The sequence below is a fragment of the Dendrobates tinctorius genome, unplaced genomic scaffold (genome assembly GCF_039654945.1).
Source record: "Dendrobates tinctorius isolate UK_male_01 unplaced genomic scaffold, ASM3965494v1 ptg000140l, whole genome shotgun sequence".
Lineage (NCBI taxonomy): Eukaryota > Metazoa > Chordata > Amphibia > Anura > Dendrobatidae > Dendrobates > Dendrobates tinctorius.
Genome location: NW_027361808.1, coordinates 19,646,509 through 19,669,367, shown reverse-complemented (window position 1 = coordinate 19,669,367; position 22,859 = coordinate 19,646,509). Strand labels below are relative to the sequence as shown.

The following is a 22,859-nucleotide window of genomic DNA, read 5'->3' as shown; positions in this document are numbered from 1 at the left end:
ATACTGCCCTCACCCATGCTACTAACTTGTTATACTGCACCCCCTTTGATAATTTTTTCCCAATGCCCTATACTGTGTCTCACCTTAACACGACTTACTCTCCCTGGTCTCCCATCTACAATAATAGTCTGTACATTAAATCTGTAATGCTTACCATTATCAACAGTCTCTGCCATATCCTCACCACCTTTGCTGCATTGCAGTGAGAACAACAGTGTGATACGGTCATGGGCGGGAGCCTATGAGGACTCCTCTACCCGTGTCTCAAAGCTCATATGTTTTTAAATGTATTCATATCTGCAAAATACTTGATACATAATCTCCTCAGATTTTAAATTATAGAAATGACCTTATGTATATACTGTATGTTGATATGTTTATTATTATTACATTTTATTTTCATGCATGTCACATAGAACAATCCTAAATTGTTGTGTTGTTTCCTTTTAATGGAGAATATGACCAAGCCCCATTATTATTATTGTTATTTATTTATATAGCACCATTGATTCCCTAGTGCTGTACATGAGAAAGAGTTACATATAAATTACAGATATCACTTACAGTAAAGAAGCTAACAATCACAGACTGATACAGAGAGGAGATGACCCTGCCCTTGCAGACTTACATTCTACAGGATGGAGGGGAAGGAGACAGTAGGTTGGGGGGTTGCGGCAGCTCCGGTATTGGTGACACGGTAGCGCCTGTAGTGGTGAGAAGGCAGCAGGGTCATTGCAGGCTGTAAGCTTTCCTAAAGAGGTGGGTTTTCAGGTTCCATCTGAAGGATCCAAATGTGGTTGATAGTCGGACCTGTCGGGGCAAAGAATTCCAGATGATGGGGGATATTTGGGAGAAGTCTTGGAGGTGGTTGGGTGAGGAGTGAATAATTGTGGGGAGACAAGGAAGTCTTGGGAGGACTGGAGATTACGTGAGGGAAGATATTGGGAGATTAGTTCACAGATTTATGGAGGAGACAAGTTAGGTCAGTAATAATTTGAACTGGATACGCTGTGAGAATAGGAGCCAGTGAAGAGATTTGCAGAGGTAAGAAGCAGGGGAGTAGCGAGGAGAGAGATGAATTAGTCAGGCAGCAGAGTTAAGGATGGAATGGAAAGGTGCAAGAGTGTTAGCAGGGAGGCCACAGAAAAGGATGTTGGCGTAGTTGAGGCGGGAGATGATGAGGGCAAGCACAAGCATTTTAGTAGATTGAGGTTTGAGGAAAGGACGGATTCTGGAAATATTTTCGAGCTGGAGGTGACAGGAGGTGGAAAGAGCTTGGATGTGCGGTTTGAAGGACAGGGCAGAGTCAAGGGTTACTCCGAGGCAGCGGACTTCTGATATGGGGGAAAGCGTGATGTTGTTAAATGTGATAGATAGGTCAGGTAAGGAAGATCTGTGATATGGAGGAAAGAAGATGAGTTCAGATTTGTCCACATTGAGTTTGAGGAAGCGAGAGGAGAAGAAGGAGGATATGGCCGATAGACACTCTAGGATTCTGGACAGCAGAGAGGTGACGTCTGGGCCAGAGAGGTAGATCTGAGTGCCATCACCACAAAGGTGGTACTGGAATCCATGGGACTTTATGAGTTGCCCCAGGCCAAGAATGCGGGGAGCTTGACCTGACAGAGAAATCTGCTTTTAGTAAAAGGCAGAGGGAATAATTCAGTGTAGAAATAGAAACACTGAGATGGAGAAAAAAAGGGTGCCGTATTGAGTGTGACCATTAGAGGGCAGTGGGGAGCACAGAAGAGAGTGGTTACATAACTGCCACAGGTCAAGTTCACACTCATTGGTCATAGGTGACTGTCAGGTGACAGTGGGCGGAGCTACCTAGGCTGGGAGTATAAAAGCTGGGAGAAGCTTCCAGAAGGCCAGTCAGCCGGGAAGTTACTAGTAAGGAGGGTCTGCTGCACATTGGAGAGCCCTCAGAGAGCACCAGACAATAGAGACGGTCACGGGGGGTGACCCAGGACCACAGAAGCATCAGACGGAGACGGTCTAGGTGAATTAAGGGACAGTGTACTCTGATTGGGGAAATGCTGTGGTGGAAGTGCCTAGGACAGCCACAGTGAGGAGAACCATAGAGGACACCACAACGGTGACACACACAGGAAAAGAAGGTACCCGGGTCTGTGTGAAAAGGGATTGCCAAAAGTCCTGTCAAGGTTTGTGGAAGTCGTCAAGGAAGTTGGTGAATAAAACACGGACCTGTTGAATGCACTTTCCTGTCTCAGTCTCCAGTCTGTTTGCATCAAGAAGTGGGTCACCCCCCAGCCCTGTTGGATCAGCACACCTTCCCCGCCTATCAGCATCAGCAGCACCACCTAATTATCCCATCCGCCTCCTCGCCCACCCCTACAAGTGTATAGATTGAGAAGAGTATGGGTCCTAGAACAGAGCCTTGGGGGACTCCAACAGAGAGAAGGTGGGATGAGGAGGTAGTGTGGGAGTGGGAGACGCTGAATGTGCGGTTGGAATGGTATGAGGAGATCCAGGATAGGGCGAGGTCTTTGATGGCAAAGGAGGAGAGGATCTGTAGTAGGAGGCAGTGGTCAACTGTGTTGAAAGCAGAGGACAGGTCTAGAAGGAGGAGTATAGAGTATTGTCCGTTAGCTTTGGCTCTAAGTAGTTCTTTAGTAATTTTGGTCAGGGCTGTCTCAATGGAGTGATGGGGGCAGCACCGGATTGTAGATTATCAAAGAGCAAATTAGATGAGAGGTGGGTGGAAAGTTCAGCATGGACGTGCTGCTCCAGGAGTTTGGAAGTGAATGGGTGCAGCGATATTGGGCGATAGCTGGACATAGCAGTTGGGTCAAGGGTTGGCCTTTTAAGGATAGGCGTGATTGTGGCATGTTTGAAAACAGAAGGGAAAGTACCAGAAGTTAGTGATAGGTTGAAGAGGTGGGTTAGGGATGGGATAAGAGTAGTGGTGAGGTTGGGGAGGAGGTGGGATGGGATGAGGTCAAGTGCACAGGTGGTGAGGTGTGATTTGGAGAATAGACAATTAAGCTCCCCTTCAGTGATGTTGGAAAGGGAGGTTATGGGGTTTGGGCATTGGTCTGGTATACAAAGGGGCTGTGGTGGTTGAACAATGAAGACTTGCCTTGTTTGGTCGATCTTATTTTTGAAGTGTGTGGCAAAGTTCTCAGCAGAAATAAGGGAGGTTGGAGGTAACAGTGGTGGGCAGAGGAGGGAGTTAAAAGTTTTGAATAACTGTTTGGGATTGTAGGATAGGGAAAATAGGAGGGTTGTGAAGTAGGCCTGTTTAGCAGAGATGAGGGCAGAAGTGAGTGTTGCCTGTTTGAATGCAGTGAAATCTTCTTGCAAATTTGTTTTCTTCCAGTGCCTCTCTACAACCCTGGACACTTGCTGTAGCTTTTTAGTGGTGTTATTGTGCCAGGATTGTCTGTTGATACGTCGCACTCTGCCATGAGCGAGAGGGGCGACCGTGTCAATAGCTGATTCGAGAGTGGCATTGTAGAAAGCAGTGGGACTGTCTGTGTCATGGAGTGAGGATATGGATGCCAGTGGTAGAGGAGAGTCAGAGAGAGTGTGGGTGTCTAGGTGTGCGAGGTCTCTGCAGGGTTGCGCATCTTACTAGACATGGGTGATGGGTGAGGAGGACAGGGATGAGAAAGTGAATAGATGGTGGTCGGATAGACGGAGAGGGGAGGTGGTGAAGTTAGATAGAGAGCAGAGACGGGTGAAGACCAGGTGTTCTCATAGCTGAGTAGCTTGATAGCTCTGAGTAGTATTATCAGACCTGTATTAATATACTGTAAATTGATACTTCTATTATTGTACAAATACATGCAAATAATTAGGACTTAGTTATGGTCTGCAATGTGTATGTGTTTTTTCCTCAATCTGCCCTTTATCTATGGATATGCAGCCCCTTTTTTGATTTTTAAAAGTCTGATAAACTTTCAAGTCAATTAAACTCTATACTGTCCTACTAAGTAATTGACAGCATAAATGTGGATACACCTACAGTGGTACTTGAAAGTTTGTGAACCCTTCACAGTTTTTAATATTTTGACATAAATTTGACTTGAAATTATTTCACTTATTCACATAAGTACTGACATGAAACAAATCAGTAAAAACATCAATCCTTGTCCTTTTTTAAATTGAGGTTAATAAATCTGTGAGTAACATGTTTGTGAGTTACATAATTATGGTGAAAAATAATTTAAATGTGAATTTAGATTCTTGTGTTATCAAGCAGTGTGATGACACAATCATGTGTGAGTGGTTGACCTGTTGTATTTAAAGAATTAATGTAAAAAAAATCACTGTCAAAGCTGATGTTCGCAAAAAATGTTTGAGAGAGTATATCATGGCATGAACAAAGGAGATTTCTGAGGGCCTCACAAGGATTGTTGATGCTCTTCAGGTTGGAAAATGTTAGAAAGCTATTTGAACAATAAAATGGACATATGAGTTGAAAATAAATCATTTTGTTTTAAAGGAGAAGCATTATGAGTGGAGAAAAAAAAAATCAATACGTGACAGCATAAAAACCTCATACCATCTCATACGCATCTTTGTTTGGGCCTGATTTGCTGCTTCTGTGTCAAGACAGCTTGCCATCATTTATAGAACAATGAATTCTGAATCATGCCTGAAAATTCTAAAGGAAATGTCCATGAGTTGCTTTTCAAGAGAACATGGGTCGCACAAGTTGTTCTACCTATACAATAAAACCTCAGAAATGAGCTGGAGCACACGTGAACGTTTAAATCACTTTTTTTTTAGATGTTATATTAGTGTCCATCATACAGATGATAACAATATATCCTGACATTCATAAGTAAAGCCACCATTTAGAAATCCTATATTGAGATTATTTAGCGCATAATATTTGATCTCAAGGGCAGGCAGAGACAGTTCTGTAAACATAGCAAAAGGGAAAAGGGAAGAGAAAACTTCGCTCACCAAAATATACCTAAGACTGTCCATGCTTGGAGATCAGTGGCTGACTGTCACATATATGCAAATATAAATAGAAGACTTCCGGCACAGGAATCCTTTTTTAGCAAAAATTCTTTCTTTATTTAAACATCTTCAGCGATAAAAAAACAACATCATGGGGACCCCCCTATAGGCCTGATGCGTTTCGGACCCAGTAAAAACAGTCCTTCCTCAAATTCATACAAACATAGAATGAACAGTTCCTTATATCTATCACAACAGCACATGTAATTAATTAGAAATGTTGTCAGATACCTCCACTTACCATCCTTTGGGGATGTATCCTACCAGTCGAGTCCAGAGAGAACTTTTTGGAATTATCCAGGAAGGTTTGTCTCTTGGCGTTTTTAATGTCAGAATTTTTGTATGTGGAAACACCGGTTTGTCTGGTGTTCCACGCATTACCGAAAACACACAAAGAAACATTTCCTTCTCCGTTCAGGCCAATTGTGGCCAGAATCGGAGGAGTTAATGATAGATTATCTGAATGGATTGACAAAAAGTTGCAGCCGTTGGTTTTGCAAACAGTAGGACATATTAGAGACACCTAACAACTGCTACATACTATGAGTAATATGTCTTGGGAATCGGATTATGTGTGGATCACATGCATTATATTCTTGCATACCACATAATTTGGCGGCAGAGGCTGTTTAAAATATTTTGACAGAAACCAAAATATACAATGATGGCATAAAAAATGTCAACATCATAGCATTGGAACATCTTTTAGTTACCAATTTTTTCAGATTTGACAAACAGTATTACAGTCATATGTAAAAGTTTGGGCACCCCTATTAATGTTAACCTTTTTTCTTTATAACAATTTTGGTTTTTGCAACAGCTATTTCAGTTTCATATATCTAATAACTGATGGACTCAGTTATATTTCTGGATTCAAATGAGGTTTATTGTACTAACAGAAAATGTGCAATCTGCATTTAAACAAAATTTGACCGGTGCAAAAGTATGGGCACCCTTATCATTTTCTTGATTTGAACACTCCTAACTACTTTTTACTGACTTCCTGAAGCACTAAATTGGTTTTGTAACCTCATTGAGCTTTGAACTTCATAGCCAGGTGTATCAAATCATGAGAAAAGGTATTTAAGGTGGCCACTTGCAAGTAGTTCTCCTATGAAGAGTGGCATCATGGGCTCCTCAAAACAACTCTCAAATGATCTGAAAACAAAGATTATTCAACATAGCTTTTCAGGGGAAGGATACAAAAAGTTGTCTCAGAGATTTAACCTGTCAGTTTCCACTGTGAGGAACATAGTAAGGAACTGGAAGAACACAGGTACAGTTCTTGTTAAGCCCAGAAGTGGCAGGCCAAGAAAAATATCAGAAAGGCAGAGAAGAAGAATGGTGAGAACAGTCAAGGACAATCCACAGACCACCTCCAAAGACCGGCAGCATCATCTTGCTGCAGATGGTGTCACTGTGCATCGGTCAACAATACAGCGCATGCATAACGCCTTTTTGTTTGACCAAACAACTCAATCTTTGTTTCATCAGTCCACAGGACATTCTTCCAAAATGTAACTGGCTTGTCCAAATGTGCTTTTGCAGACCTCAGGCGACTCTGTTTGTGGCGTGCTTGCAGAAACGGCTTCTTTCGCATCACTCTCCCATACAGCTTCTCCTTGTGCAAAGTGCGCTGTATTGTTGACCGATGCACAGTGACACCATCTGCAGCAAGATGATGCTGCAGGTCTTTGGAGGTGGTCTGTGGATTGTCCAATGGGGGCGAAATTTTCGCCCACATTGACAAATTTATACATGTCCTTTTTGGAGAAAAAATACATCCACACAGTGTCTAACCCTTTTATTGACAGGATTTTTATGGTGGGGGAGATTTATGGACGATGTTATCCTTATATGGTGCGGTTCTGTCAGTGAGTCTTCCCCAGACTCTTTCCTGACTTTGTTGACTACATCAATAATAACAGCATGAATATAAACTTCACACATCAGGTACATGGCACTGTTGCTACATATCTTGATATTACACTTATGGGTAATAGCTCCTTGGGAGTTATCCATACATCCCTGTTCAGAAAGGCAACAAGTGGCAATGCAATTTTGCATGTGGATTGCTGCCACCCGCCGCATGTCATGCAAAATCTCCCGTTAGGTGAGTTTATACATGGCAAGAGAGCATGTTCTAATGCTTCACTATACAGTCAGGAAAGCGAAGTAATTAAAAACAGACTGTGAAAAAGACGTTACAAAAAATGGATGATAAATAGAGCTGTTAAAAAAGCTGACATGAGATCTAGAAATTCTCTGTTGTTTGAAACAAATTTCAATAGTAATGGTAATAAAAGCAAAATAAATGTCCCTACTTTCTCAACTTCGAATAGTTTAAATTATAAGGATATTGTTAAGTTAATACACAAGCATTTGCCAATGTTATATCAAGATCCTATTTTATCTAAAATTCTTTCAGCAGGATATAGGTGTGTCCCAAGAAAAGCAAAAAATTTGGGGCATTATCTATCTCCATCGCTACATACTTCCAGTTCTCATAAACCTACCTGGTTAACATATACTGGGTGTTATAAGTGTGGTGAGAGAACCGGCGGATTGTGTCAGTATATAGACAGGACGGATAAAAATATGTGAACAATACCACTTTAAAGGAATATAAGATTAAAACCTATATTAACTGCAATACCACGCACGTTGTCTATATGGCAACGTGTGTGGCAAGCGACGGATATTATATAGGCTGCACTACAAGGAGTCTGAAGAAAAGGATAAGCAAGCACATTACTGCTGCAAATCCTGGAACTGCTGCAAGCCGTAGAAATATTTCAGGACTATATAAACATTTTTTGGAAACGCACAAAGGCAATTTACATAGTTTAAAGGTTAAAGGAATTGAGAGAGTAACTAAATCAATCAGAGGAGGTGACTGGGAACGTGCACTCCGCTATCAGGAGGCATATTGGATATTAGCTTTGAACGCACGTTCTCCAGAAGGTCTCAATTATAAAAGTGATGTTCTATATTTTTATTAGGTCATTCTGCCGTATCTTTGCAGTATTCAGCTAATATCTTACTGTTTTTTGTGCATATGATGAATGTCTTGTGTATCATTATCATTTGGTGTAAAAATATCGCTCTTTTTTTTTTTTTTTAATATAAGCTCAACTATGCTAATTTGCGAAAACAGGTTTTCAACTAATCATATTCATATGAAATGTCTTCATACAGCGTATGCATGTGTTAAATATGTACATACTTATTATAAAATGTATTTTCATGACATTGTAATTTCATGTATATGAAGGACTAATTTCCCTCTGGTCAATATGGGGTTAATTGGGGAGGTAGTCTTTCTAATTAATTACATGTGCTGTTGTGATAGATATAAGGAACTGTTCATTCTATGTTTGTATGTCTTTGAGGAAGGACTGTTTTTATTGGGTCCAAAACGCGTCAGGCCTAAGGGGCGGTCCCCATGATGTTGTTTTTTTATCGCTGAAGATGTTTAAATAAAGAAAGAATTTTTACTGAAAAAGGATTCCTGTGCCATAAGTCTTCTATCTCTATTTAAAAACAGTTCTGTGTTGGAAGTGAGCGCCCACAGCTGTAGTGACACTTCGCTGCACTCTCCTTTCTCAAGCATCATGATAAGTCATGCCCTTAAATCTACAGAAATATTGTGGAATTACCTGAAGTGAGCACTTCATGGGAGAAAACGCACCAGCATAAGAGAGTATTTATTCTATTTTTAAGACCTACTTGAAAATCTGATACAGTTTAAGGTCAAATTTCTGCAGAAATATGGAAAATTCTGAAGGGTTCACAAACTTTTAAGCACCAATGTAAACGTCAACCATTAAGTAGGAATGCTAATTGACTGCTAAATCCAGAATGAGCAGAGATTTCAATGACCAGAACATATTTACCACAAACTGATACATCAATTAGTTCCGTTCTTTCTTCTCTATATTATGTTGGCTCAGATTGTAGGTTCAGTGAATCAGGTTCACTTTAAATAGTGATGATAAGAACAGCGTATATCATATAAAGATGATAGCCTTAATACTGATTTGTTTAAGCTTTAGAGGAAAAAATGTATACAGCCCAATAAATTTATTTTGGTTACAGTTCAATAGACTTCATCAACTTTTACTATAACTCATCCAACAAATTATTAAGAAATCTTTTTGGCTGTGTATATTTGGTTTGGGAATATATTAAAAAAGGAAAGGAGTTTTAATGAATTTATAATATAACATCTTCTACTTATTTGATGAATCATGCACGAAACAATGAAATGAAATCATTTCTAAAATAGCTTTTATGCAATCCATGATTAGTCATATGTAATGCACAATTAGTTATATTGAGGGTTTTCTAAAAGCGACTTTATGTGGGATTTAAATTTTAACAACAGGCTTCCAGTTTGTGTGGAAGAAGCCATGCCCCATTTTTCAGACCATGCGCCTTTCTGCAGAACACACCCAATTGCATAAACCTTCCTCATCTATAGACCAAAAGTAACGGTAGCCAAAATTAAAGACTTTTTCCTGCAGATCATATACTGGATGTTTTGTGCAGTTCTATGTGACATCACAAAAAACACACATTATGATTTCTTTAAAGGGAATCTGTCACCCCTTTTTTGAGATATCATATAATTATATCATTAAATTGTGTGTCACATAAGGATTCTCTTAGTACTTTTGCTTCCCCCTGACCCCACATCTTTCATGCATAAATACCTTTTTTATATCGGTTCAGGTGTATGTAAACTGCCACGGTCTGGTCCAATGGGCGGGGCTTATTCACCTGCTCCCCCCCTCCCTGTCTTGCTCTACACAAGAAGAAATGCGTAGAGCAACATGGGGGGGGAGCAGGTGAATAAGCCCCGCCAATCGGACCGGACCGCGGCAGTTTACATACATCTGAACTGATATAAAAAAGGTATTTATGCATGAAAGGTGCGGGGTCAGTGGGAAGCAAAAGTACTAAGAGAATCTTTATGTGACACACAATTGAATTATATCATTATATGATATCTCAAAAAAGGGTGACAGATTCCCTATAAGTACTCATAATGTATTAAGTATTATACAAATATGTCACAGGATTACAGAATCTACATAGATTACACTGCACACTGAGGTACAACTCCCGTATTCTGCCCTCAACAAATACAAAGTGTTAGGGTTTCTGTTAGGGTTTCTAGGTAGAAAACCCGAGAGTGGACCCTCTGGGTCGTGGCTCCAGAGCCCCCGAGGGCGAGCGGACCAGGTGATGACCACCCCCTATACAGGGAGTGTTAGGGGCAGGCCCAAGGGAGATGGAACCACGACAGCCGGAACCAAAGGGACGACCCAGGGTAAATACAGGAGAGCAGATCAGAGTGTGGAAAGGTATACGAGGGTTAGAGTAGATCCAAAGTAACAGGAGGCAGGCTGTGGAAGCCCGAAGGGTCAGGACGGAACCGGGACCAGAAGCTGAAAGGAAGATGAGGGAAAGGGGGTTAGGAAAGGCTGGGCCTGGGAAATGAGACAAGGAACGAGACAGGGGAAGGAGCGTAAAATACAGGAGGCAGGCAACAATAGGGCAGAGGTACAGGAGAGGGGCCGGCACGAGGAAACACAGGAGGAGGAAGCAGAGGAACCAAGGAGGATGGTAGGCAGAGACAGGGAGACACGGGAGCAGGCTACAGATGGGGACAAAGGCAGAGATACAGGAGAGCGCAGCACAGAGGGTGCGCGGGGACCTGATGGCCAAGGGTGATGCTGCGCAAGGATAGTGGGCACCACGGGCTAAGACAAGCAGGCGTCTTACCTGTCCAGACGCCCAGCTGAAATACCCGTGGGCGCCGCCATGATGGGGGCAGAGCCACCGGGTCACGTGCCCCCAGGATGCACAAAGGCCGAGGAAGGGCGAGTGCGCATGCGCGGACCTCCGACGCGCCGAACCCCTGCAAAGCCAGACAGGGGATGGCGCGAGAGCGGAGAGGGGGGACGCCGGCAGGAGGAGGACCCCAGGTGAGTGCCGGCGGACGCAACAGTACCCCCTCTCTTACTCCCCTCCCTCTCAAGGCGAGACAAGAATTTTCTCATAATATGAGGGGCGATTAAATACTGTGGGTTTGAGGAGCGAGACGTGGAAGGTATTGGGAATTCGCAGAGAGGCAGGTAGCTTTAGTTTATAGGCCACGTCGTTGATGCGACTCAAAATCTCAAAAGGCCCAATATAACGTGGACCCAATTTATAAGAGGGGATCTTAAGGTGAACGAAACGCGAGGATAGCCAGACCTTATCGCCCGCCCGATAAGGGGGAGCGTCAAGGCGTTTCTTGTCGGCGTACCTCTTCATCCGATCGCTAGCTCTCTCAAGGGCCCCTTTTGTCTCCTCCCAAATTTTAGAGAATTCTGAGGACAAGGAGTCTGCCGCCGGCACGCCCGAGGCGGGGGAAACGGGAAGGGGAATGCCCGGGTGCTGTCCGAAAACCACAAAAAAGGGGGACTTAGAAGAGGATTCGTTGGGGTGATTGTTGTGGGCGAATTCAGCCCAAGGAAGCAGCGAGACCCAGTTGCTCTGGTGTGCATTAGAAAAATGCCGAAGATAAGAGGTTAACACCTGGTTGATTCACTCCACTTGGCCGTTGGACTGCGGGTGGTAGGCAGAAGAGAAATCCAGGGCTACCTTCATTGAGCCGCAGAGGGCTCTCCAGAAACGGGAGGTGAATTGAACACCACGGTCAGACACGATGTGCTGGGGAAAACCATGAAGTCGGAAAATATGTTGCAAGAAGATCTTCGCCAACTCGGGTGCCGAAGGCAGGCCAGGCAGAGGGATAAAATGGGCCATCTTGGAAAAACGGTCCACCACCACCAAAATGACAGTGCAGCCGGAGGATGGAGGTAGATCCGTGATAAAATCCATGGCGATATGGCTCCAAGGGAACGAAGGTATAGGCAATGGATGTAAGAGACCAGAGGGTAACTGTCTTGGAACTTTATTTTGGGCGCAGGAGGGACACGAAGCGGTGAACTCCAAGACATCCTGGCAGAGCGATGGCCACCAATAGTGGCGGGAGATGAGGGACAGAGTCCTTTTGGCTCCAGCATGCCCGGCGACTTTAGAGGAGTGCCCCCAACGCAGAATCCTTACTTTGTCATGGTCCAATACCAAGGTCTTGCCTGGTGGTGGATTAACCAAACTTAGAGGAGCTAAAGTGACGACCTTCGCTGGATCGATGATGTGAGCAGGACCCTCCTCTTCATCCGTAGGGAGGAATGACCTCGATAGCGCATCTGCTTTGGTATTTTTATTACCCGGCCGAAAGTGGAGCTCGAAATCAAAGCGTCCAAAGAATAAGGACCATCTGGCTTGCCGGGGGTTGAGCCTTTGAGCAGACTGGACGTAGGCCAGATTCTTGTGGTCGGTAAATATGGTGAAGGGATGGACAGCTCCTTCGAGAAGGTAACGCCATTCCTCTAAAGCCAATTTTATTGCAAGCAGTTCCTTGTCCCCAATGGAATAATTGCGCTCGGGCGGGGAAAAGGCATAAGAGAAAAATCCACATGTGACAGTCCAACCAGTGGAGGTTTTTTGCAGGAGAACTGCTCCAGCTCCAACAGATGATGCGTCGACCTCAAGAATAAAGGGTCTATCGGCATCCGGACGGTGGAGAACAGGCGCTGTAGAGAATTCCTTCTTCAAAGCTTGAAAGGCATCCTCTGCCTCAGGAGGCCAGAGGTGGGGTTTTGCCCCTTTGCGTACGAGGGCAGAGATAGGCTTGGTTAAGGTGGAGAAGTGCGGAATAAATTGCCTATAATAATTAGTAAAGCTGAGGAAGCATTGGATGGCTTTGAGTCCAAGGGGACGAGGCCAGTTCAGGACAGCGGACACTTTCTCAGGATCCATCTTCAGACCAGACCTCGAAATGATGTATCCTAGAAACGGCAAGGACGGTTGCTCGAAGACGCATTTCTCCAACTTGGCAAACAGGTGGTTCTCCCTAAGACGTAGCAACACTTGCCGAACGTCCCGCCGATGGGTAGAGAGATCCGGGGAGAAGACAAGGATGTCGTCAAGGTAAACCACGACACAGAAATAGAGGAGGTCTCGAAAAATATCGTTGACGAGTTCCTGGAATACTGCAGGTGCATTGCAGAGGCCAAAAGGCATAACAAGGTACTCGTAGTGACCATCACGCGTATTGAACGCGGTCTTCCACTCATCCCCAGCGCGAATTCGGACCAAGTTATAGGCTCCTCGGAGATCAAGTTTGGTAAATATCTGGGCTCCTCTAAGGTGATCAAAGAGTTTGGGGATGAGGGGCAACGGGTACTTGTTCTTTATCGTGATGCTGTTTAAACCTCTGTAGTCGATGTACGGGCGGAGCGACCCGTCCTACTTCTTGACAAAGAAGAAGCCTGCGCCCGCAGGAGAGGAAGACATATGAAACCCCTGGCCAAGTTCTCCTGAACGTACTCAGACATGGCTTGCGTCTCTGCCGACGAGAGCGGATAAATCCTACCCCTCGAAGGGATAGCTCCAGGGACGAGGTCGATGGGGCAATCGTAGGGTCGGTGCGGCGGGAAGTTCTCTGCCTCCTTCTTGCTAAAGACGTCTGAAAAAGAGCTGTAAGCGATGGGCAACCCGGGGACCAGGGGAAGGGAACGGGAACCACCCATGGGACGCACCGGCAGCAGACACCCCGCCCCACAGGACTCTCCCCAGTGCAGGATATGGCCCTTATGCCAGTCTAAGGTAGGCTCGTGGGCCCGTAACCAGGGAAGACCAAGAAGAAAAGGGTGCGAGATGCCCGCCAGGACATAAAAGGCGATCTTCTATTTGTGCAAGGCCCCTACCTGGAGTTCTACCTCCTGGGTGATTAGGGTAACTGCCTCTTGAAGAGGTTTACCGTCCACGGAAGCGAGGATCCGTGGAGTTTCTAGGGTCTAAACCGGAACCGAGAATTTAAGAACCTCCTTAAGCCTAATAAAATTTCCTGCTGTGCCGGAGTCTACATAGGCCGCCAAAGAAAAACGTTTACCACCAACGTGCAACAAAACGGACAGTGAGGGGTGGAGAGGTATCACATACACCTAGGGAGGCCTATCTTACCTGACCTAGGCGGAGGAGTTTTCCGGACGCTCCGGGCAGGCACGGACCAGATGGGAGTCGCTGCCACAATAGAAACAGAGACCATTGGTACGCCTCTCCTCTCGGCGTTGTCCCGATAGTTTAAGCCGGTCTACCTGCATGGGTTCTGGCATAGAAGCTGAAGCGGATATCCCGGACCGAGGGCAGGGTGGTCCACGGACGGCTGGGGAAGAACGCGGGAGCCTCCTCTCACGAGCACGTTCCTGGAATCGTAGATCGATACGTGTGGTCAGTGATATCAGTTCCTCTAAGGCGGTGGGTGTATCACGACCAGCCAGCTCGTCCTTAATACCTTGCCAGAAGGCCCCTACCAATGCCTCGTTGTTCCACCCCAAATCCGAGGATAGGGTCCGAAACCGGATGGCATATTGACCCACGGTTTGGGACCCTTGGTGGAGGTCGAATAAGGATTCCGTGGTAGAGGCCAGACGGCCTGGTTCGTCGAATACTCGACGAAACGTCTCAAAAAAGGTACTTAACTGGGAGACCACAGGGTCATCCTGCTCCCAGAGGGGGTTAACCCATGCCAAAGCATCTCCCTCAAGGTGGGAGACAATAAAAGCCACCTTGGCCCGCTCAGTGGGATACTGCTGGGGCAGGAGTTCGAAGTGGAGACGGCACTGGTTCAGGAAACCCCGACACAGCTTGGGGTCCCCGTTGTAACGAGGTGGCCTAGCTAGGCGGGGTGGTGGGTGAGGAGCCAAAGCTGAGACGGGAGACGTGGCAGCCGCCTGCAGGGAGTGTAAGCGGTCGTCTATAGAGGCCATGTAACTAAGAATATGGGCCTGGGAATCTCTCTGCTGTGCCAGCTCTTGTTGCGGTCCAGCCAATTGGGAAGCATTCCCCGGGTCGGAGGCCTGGAGCGCAGAAAGACGGGAATCCATGGACTTCATGAACGCCATGATATGGGTTTGGTTCTCCCGTAAAAAGAGCAGCTCCTTTTGAACCGCAGCGGCTCCGGCGGGGTCCATGGCCTGTTTGTTCTGTTAGGGTTTCTGTTAGGGTTTCTAGGTAGAAAACCCGAGAGTGGACCCTCTGGGTCGTGGCTCCAGAGCCCCCGAGGGCGAGCGGACCAGGTGATGACCACCCCCTATACAGGGAGTGTTAGGGGCAGGCCCAAGGGAGATGGAACCACGACAGCCGGAACCAAAGGGACGACCCAGGGTAAATACAGGAGAGCAGATCAGAGTGTGGAAAGGTATACGAGGGTTAGAGTAGATCCAAAGTAACAGGAGGCAGGCTGTGGAAGCCCGAAGGGTCAGGACGGAACCGGGACCAGAAGCTGAAAGGAAGATGAGGGAAAGGGGGTTAGGAAAGGCTGGGCCTGGGAAATGAGACAAGGAACGAGACAGGGGAAGGAGCGTAAAATACAGGAGGCAGGCAACAATAGGGCAGAGGTACAGGAGAGGGGCCGGCACGAGGAAACACAGGAGGAGGAAGCAGAGGAACCAAGGAGGACGGTAGGCAGAGACAGGGAGACACGGGAGCAGGCTACAGACGGGGACAAAGGCAGAGATACAGGAGAGCGCAGCACAGAGGGTGCGCGGGGACCTGATGGCCAAGGGTGACGCTGCGCAAGGATAGTGGGCACCACAGGCTAAGACAAACAGGCGTCTTACCTGTCCAGACGCCCAGCTGAAATACCCGGTGGGCGCCGCCACGATGGGGGTGGAGCCACCGGGTCACGTGCCCCCAGGATGCACAGAGGCCGAGGAAGAGCGAGCGCGCGCGCATGCGCGGACCTCCGACGCGCCGAACCCCTGCAAAGCCAGACAGGGGACGGCGCGAGAGCGGAGAGTGGGGACGCCGGCAGGAGGAGGACCCCAGGTGAGCGCCGGCGGGCGCAACACAAAGGTTTACTTTTCTTGACATAAATATAGATATAGCAATCATTAAATTGTCAGATGGCACATTAATTTATTAACATAGCATTGTAGCACTCCATCTGACAAGTTAACGATCACTATATCTGTACACTATGAGAACCAACACCAATATATTTATATTTCACAAGAACCACCATTTGTACTTGAATAGAGAATCAAAACCAATATTAGTACATAAATACAGCTCCAGAAGCATCAAAAGTACCTGAATACAGCACCAGAACCACTATCTATGCATAAATACAGCAACAGAAACTGTGTGTGTGCAACCATGAACTATAGCAGCTCTACATGGTAGGATACAGCAAATAACATAATACATAGCATGGGCACATATTTAAAAGTATCTCAGCACAGAAATATTGTTTTACACACAACCATTTTAATTAAAATTTACTTTGTGGGATGACCTTTTTAACAATGTTAAGGAGCTCCTGTGAGTTGCTCCTAGCCTTAAGCAGACTGTGGCCCATACAGAAACTAGAGTACTTAATAGGCGCAGTCAGTATCCCAAATAAACATTTCCATCCAAGGTACCTTACAGGTGACATCTCTTATTGGAGTTGATCTCAAAACTTTTGTTTTCAACTGATCCAGATGCTACGATTATTTGTCACAGTCATAGCTCGTACTGCAGTCTAACTTCTCTGAACTTTTGCACTACATGCCGACATGTTACACCTGCTTCACCACTATTTTATTTAGACAAAAACCCTATGGAGACTTGGTCTTAGTGCAGTAACCTCATGCGATGTATGGCAGAGGGGGGGGGGGTTGTGTTCCTGGCTGTCTATTATCTGTGTCATGGTGGGCAAGCTTTCTGTCGCACCAGGTGCTTATCGGACAGTTGGAGATGAGCCTCCATACACAGGGCTGCTAACAAATCCCCAAGTCTGCGCACATCAGAGAGGATAACATGACCAATAATGATTTGCACAATAGCTGACTCTTTAAGCAGAGTATGATAGCGGTGGTTGTTATTTGTGCAGCAAACCCCCAATCAAGAAGACGCAGTGTTAACTTGGAAAGAACAGTCTCTTTACTAGTGATATTGAGGTAAATGGCTATATACAAATAGTAATACACTCACAGCTGAAGGTTGACCCATACATGCGGGCAGGTAGATCTCTGTAGGATATTTATCTTATCAATTCACTTTTTCTCAGGCTGTATCCTCTGGTAATTCTCACTCAATATTCATTACTTGGGGCTGAGCTATGCTTTTCCACTGTGGCGTTTTTTTCCTTTTGGAGGTGCAATAGCTTTACTGAGAAAGACTTATAAGACCAAGTAACCTTTGGTGGTTAGCCAGCGCTCTAATCTTAAATTTTCATTGAGGTCTAATTATAGATAACAGGTTAGGTTACATGTGATAGAAAATATCTATATAACTTTTACTATTCCATTTCTAGTCCTTCTATACATCTCATTAATTCTCAGTTTATATTCTATAATCAATCAGAATATAAAGGATATGTTGTAAAGGATGATTTTGTAAAATGTCATCCTTACTTTCATTACATGAGGAAATGTGTTCATTGTGAGAACTCGAAAACATTCCTCTGTACTAGCAAAAGAAACGTAGACCATGGGTGGATATACCATTGGTGCAACCTGTGGGGCCGCAATGGGGCTCAAAAAGTAAGGTGAGCCCACTTCCACCTCCAAAGCTAGCTGCAAGCAGCTTCTGTCACAGACACATACAAGGGGTCATTATGATGAGCTTTTGAAATACAAAAGACCCATATACTATTCTTGCACAAGGTCCTATTCTGTGTGTGTGTCCAGTCCACCCATGATAGACAATGCTGATACTCTGAGCACTTTAGATGAATTATGGTTATTTTAAAGTATCTATTAATTCCTTTAGGCAGAGTGGGCACCTTCCTTCTTTCAGAATGACTATGTGAAAAGTCACATATATTTTTGTTCAGATAAGAAAGACTAAAGTAAATTAAATTATGTCTAAAGCTTTAAAATCATAGACATATTTTATTCTAGACACATTCCAAAAATCCATATTTTTATTGAAAGTCCATGAATTAATGGATTGTTGTCAAGCATTTTTCTATGTATGAGTGAATGTCTTCAGTAATTTGAGGAAGACAAAAGGTCCTCATAATAATAATAATAATAATAATAATAATTTGTATTTCTTTAGTATTAACATACTTCACAGCACTTTACAAGTCAGAGGGGACATGTGTAAACAATATAAGACAATACAGAGTAAGGGTACCGTTACACCTAGCGATGCACCAGCGATCCCGACCAGCGATATGACGCAGTCAGGATCGCTAGGTGGTCGCTAGTGAGCTGCCACACAGGCAGATCTCACCAGCCACATCGCTGGGGATGGGGATCGCTACTTACCTGTCAGACGCGGCGATCCTGCGTCCTCCCGCCCGGCTCCACGCATCGCTCGTCTCCACAGCAGGAAGCGCCGCAGGAAGTGACCGACGAGAAATGATCCAGGAGCTTCTCGCGCGATCAGCGATAACCACGTAATTCAACAATTACTGAGAGAAGTGAGGACCTGTAAGAGTCAAGTAGTGGTGAAATGATAAGACTGAAGGCCAGCAGTGGCAGTATGCCCCCATACCACCTTGAGAGCTGGGGTAATCTTCACTCACTACCACTAAACGGAGGGGGACTTATGCAGAGCCCTTCCCAGGTGCAAATAGGGTTGTGGCTAGTGGCTGGAAACACTGGCCACAGTTGTGGCAAACACACTAATAAACTATACCGGGAAGGTAGAGACAAACCTAACAAACTTGAAAGGTCAGGGAGCATAAACAGGGACGCAGGAATCAGAAGACACCAAACAGCAGAGTCAGAGACAAACCAAAGAAATACTCACCAAATAGTTACCAACCGTACCACTAAAGTGAAACTGAATAATCAGAGATGAAGTAGAGGATATGGCGTGTTTAAATATCCATCTCATGGATCACCTGACACCTCTGTGGTAATGCCCAATCTCTACCCTCTGTCCAGACAGAGAAAAGGGCAAGGAGGGCGGAGAGAAAGGAACCTTCCATCACATCCCTGAAACAGGAGACCTAGAGTCCCATATCTCCTGGAAACAGCTGATGCTGGTGAACTCAGTGTCTCGAAACCCCTGAATAGCGTCAGTGCTGGGAGTGGGCAGGTCCCCTGGAATAGAGTTCACAGGCATGGTGGAGCACCCACAGCGGCCCCACACCTGAAGGCGACACCCCACCCCTTGCAATCAGAGAGGGAACCTGCCAGGGAGCCAGAGTATGCCCGGAAGCATGAGGGGCATGCTTGTGCTGCCTGACAGTGCACTACACAAAACTTAAAGTGAACCTCTCAGCAGGATTGTGCTGAGTAAACTATAGACATTGTCAGTTTGGTGCTGTTTCACTGATAAAAATGGGATGATGAAATTCATCTTGTGGTTGTTGTTTAATCTTTATTTTCAGTTTTCAGTTAATGAGATTTTTGTGCTCTGAGACTGTGGGTAGGGCTTTTTGTGGTGCTCTGCTTATATATGCATCTGTTGGGTTTATGACAGGTCACTGATCCCTTAGTGACTCGCCCCTTATTTTACATACTGAATATAATGGTTTGGGAAAAAAAAATCACATTCATCAGTCAGGCGCCGTTAGTGGCGCCTGCGCTGTAGCATGATATGGAGGATAAAATGCCTATTTTTGATTTTATTTAGACATAATTTTTTTAAAGAAATTTTTTTCAAGCAACATGGCGCCGATAGATAGCACTGCACAGGTGCCGTCGGAGCCATGTTGATGAAGCCTAATTTTTTTTTCTATGTCAAAATGGTGCCGGCAGTGGTTTATTTGCAGTTGCATTTATCGGAATGGCACAATCCTGCTGACAGGTTCACTGAAAAAGTGCTTGTTGTGTATGATCCAGCCATCATTATCATAAATAGGGGCATTCAAATAAACTGAATAAACCAGTCATCAACCAGTATCTGCATAAGTACAGATACAAAGTGCTATTAAGATGGTGAAGTACAGTGCATGCGATGGGGAGATTCAAAAGTCTTCAGTCACACAGAGTGACTGCAGACTTTCATTTTAGAGCAGACAACCCCTTTAACTTTATTCCACAGAATCTGGTCCCCTCCAGTATCTCAATAGCACTTTGTATCTGTACTTAAACAGTCTTTTAATTTTGGTCTGGAATTTTGGTCCCTTCAAGAAGGCAGAACAGTGAATAGAAATTAATGAGGTGAGGTGATAGGCCATTATAAAGAAATTTGATTCTAGAGCACAGTTAAAACTATGGAAACTGAGAATTAACAGATTGTTTTGGGTAGCGCATTTCAGAGAACTATTACTTTGCTAGAAAATTCTTGCAGACAGGAGTGGAAGGTTCAGATTACAGAAGATGTAAGTCTTACTTAGTTTAGCATGACAAATGAGTGGGTTGGTAGACAGAGATGGTAGAGGAGTTATAGGGTGATGCAGAACTGTGAAGAGCTTTGTAGATGAGAGTGATAAGTTTATGTTGTACTCTGTAGTGGAAGGGCAATCAGTGCAACGGCTGGCACAGGTTTGAGGCATCGCTGTAGTGACTGGAAAGAAATATGACCCTGGCTGATGCATTTGGGATAGCTTGGAGAGAAGCAAGTTTAGTAAATGGAAAACCTATTAGTAAAGAATTGCAGTAGTCCAGATGAGAATGAAGAGCAACAGTAATAGTTTTTGCATTGTCAAGTGTAAGAAAAGGTCAGGCTAATGAGATGTTTTTAAGGTGCAGGTCTAATTTCTCTTGAGTTATATCAATTAAATGTCATAAGTTCAGACATTTTAATGAATCAATTTAATAATTGTTAGTTGTTATCAATCTTACTTACAGTATATGTAGGGATGGGAGAACCCGAACTGTAAATTTTGGGGTCCGTTCTGATCATCTAGTGTCTGTGCACGGATCCCGAACACAGATTTCTTCCTGAAGTCTGTGTTACTGTTCGAGTTCAGCAGGCCAAACAACCAGCAGCGTGGGAAACACCTGCACTGATAGGCGGTAAGTTCGTTACCACCAGTCAGAGTGCTGTGGTTCCTACATTGTCACACTGATGACAGCATGTGAGCCAACAACACTGACCAGCAGTAAAATGGTTACCGCCAGTCACAGGCATCAAAGGATGAGTGTACGCCTGGTCATAGCTGATGCACTCCCATCACCTTTTGATATCAGCGCTAGACACTGTAGTCCTCAGGCTGAGCTCATTGTCTCCTGGATACACGGCTGAGCAGTCACATTATGCAGTCAAATGCAGAAAAGGATATGCTATCTATAATTGCTAATTACACTCAGCAAAGTATTGTTTCACGCTCTGATGATATAACTACTAGCTTTTCAAAAGTAAATGTGTGGGCATTCCTCCAGAAATGTTTGGTGCAGCCAAAAATCCAAGTACTTTTTTTAACATACAACCATAAAGCATTGGCTGCGGGTATTTGTCTGGTGTGCCACGTAGAAGCAATACATCCCAGTAAATGATGCACACATACAATATTAGGATACTTCACAGGCAGCAAAAAATGGCTTTTAAATAAAATGATGAGTGATGCTGAGAGTTTAAAGAGATAAGTCTTTAGACACAAAGCTCTTATCCTAGTATTTACGGCCTTGGTTCGATTAGGGCATAATATTATGTAAAACTTCTACCAGCTGGGGGTAAGGGCGTGGTGAGGGTTCACAAACAGCCATATGTTGCTTCCAAGCTGTTGATTGGAAAACAGGTGATTACTAGGCTATAAACATTTTTCTTTTAAGATCATTCATTCTTTGCTGAATTTAACATTTACCACTTTTTCACAGCATCAAAAATTTACATGATATTGCAATTTCATAATGATGCCTATTTTTAATCCCAGAACTGTCCCAACAAGCAGCAAGTCCTGACTGTCATCAAACAGATGCAACAATTCTTAAAGGGTCAAGAAACAAGATTTGCAGAAGGAATCCGTATTATGAAAAGCAGACTTAATAATTTGCAAAACACAGTCAACAAAGGTGGCCCAGACCCACAGCCAGGTTAGTGCTAATAATATAATAAGCAGCATAAATATTTTGGATTGAAGTATACTTTACAAGAGCTTCTCATGAAATTAGAATATCATCAAAAAGTTAATTTATTTCAGTTCTTCAATACAAAAAGTGAAACTCATATATTATATAGAGTCATTACAAACAGAGTGATCTATTTCAAGTGTTTATTTCTGTTAATGTTGATGATTCTGGCTTGCAGCCAATGAAAACTCAAAAGTCATTATCTCAGTAAATTAGAATAATTAACAAAAACAACTGCAAAGGCTTCTTAAGCATTTAAAAGTCTGTTTCAGTAGACTCCACAATCATGGGGAAGACTGCTGACTTGACAGATGTCCAGAAGGCAGTCATTAACACACTCCATAAGGAGGGTAATCCACAAAAGGTCATTGCTAAAAAAGCTGTCTGTTCACAGAATGCTGTATCCAAGCATATTAATGGAAAGTTGAGTGGAAGGAAAAGGTGTGGTAGAAAAAGGTGCACAAGCAACCGAGATAACCGCAGCCTTGAAAGAATTGTTAAGAAAAGGCCATTCAAAAATTTGGAGAAGATTCCCAAGGAATGGACTGCTGCTGAAGTCATTGCTTCAAGAGCCACCACACACAGACGTATCCAGGACATGGACTACAATTGTCGCATTCCTTGTATCAAGCCACTCATGACCAATACTAGAAGCGTCTTTCCTTGGCCAAGGAGAAAAAAAACTGGACTGTTGCTCAGTGGTCCAAGGTGTTGTTTTCAGATGAAAGTAAATTTTGCTGACAATAAGTAATTTACCTTCTGTGGCCAGTTTGCACGGTT

The 22,859-nt window shown here is 44.3% G+C and overlaps 1 protein-coding gene and 1 long non-coding RNA gene across 2 annotated transcripts in view; one reads left to right on the top strand and one right to left on the bottom strand.

The window, feature by feature from the left end:
- The window catches only part of LOC141049048 (uncharacterized), a 242,606-nt gene that overhangs the window by 6,021 nt on the left and 213,726 nt on the right, over nucleotides 1-22,859 (bottom strand). The gene's annotated exons all lie outside the window — the stretch shown is intronic.
- The window catches only part of FBLN7 (fibulin 7), a 355,887-nt gene that overhangs the window by 200,262 nt on the left and 132,766 nt on the right, over nucleotides 1-22,859 (top strand). Inside the window, exon 2 of the mRNA XM_073545161.1 lies at nucleotides 21,884-22,043. Coding sequence (XP_073401262.1) covers nucleotides 21,884-22,043 — 160 coding nt within the window. The remainder of the gene's footprint in view (nucleotides 1-21,883; nucleotides 22,044-22,859) is intronic.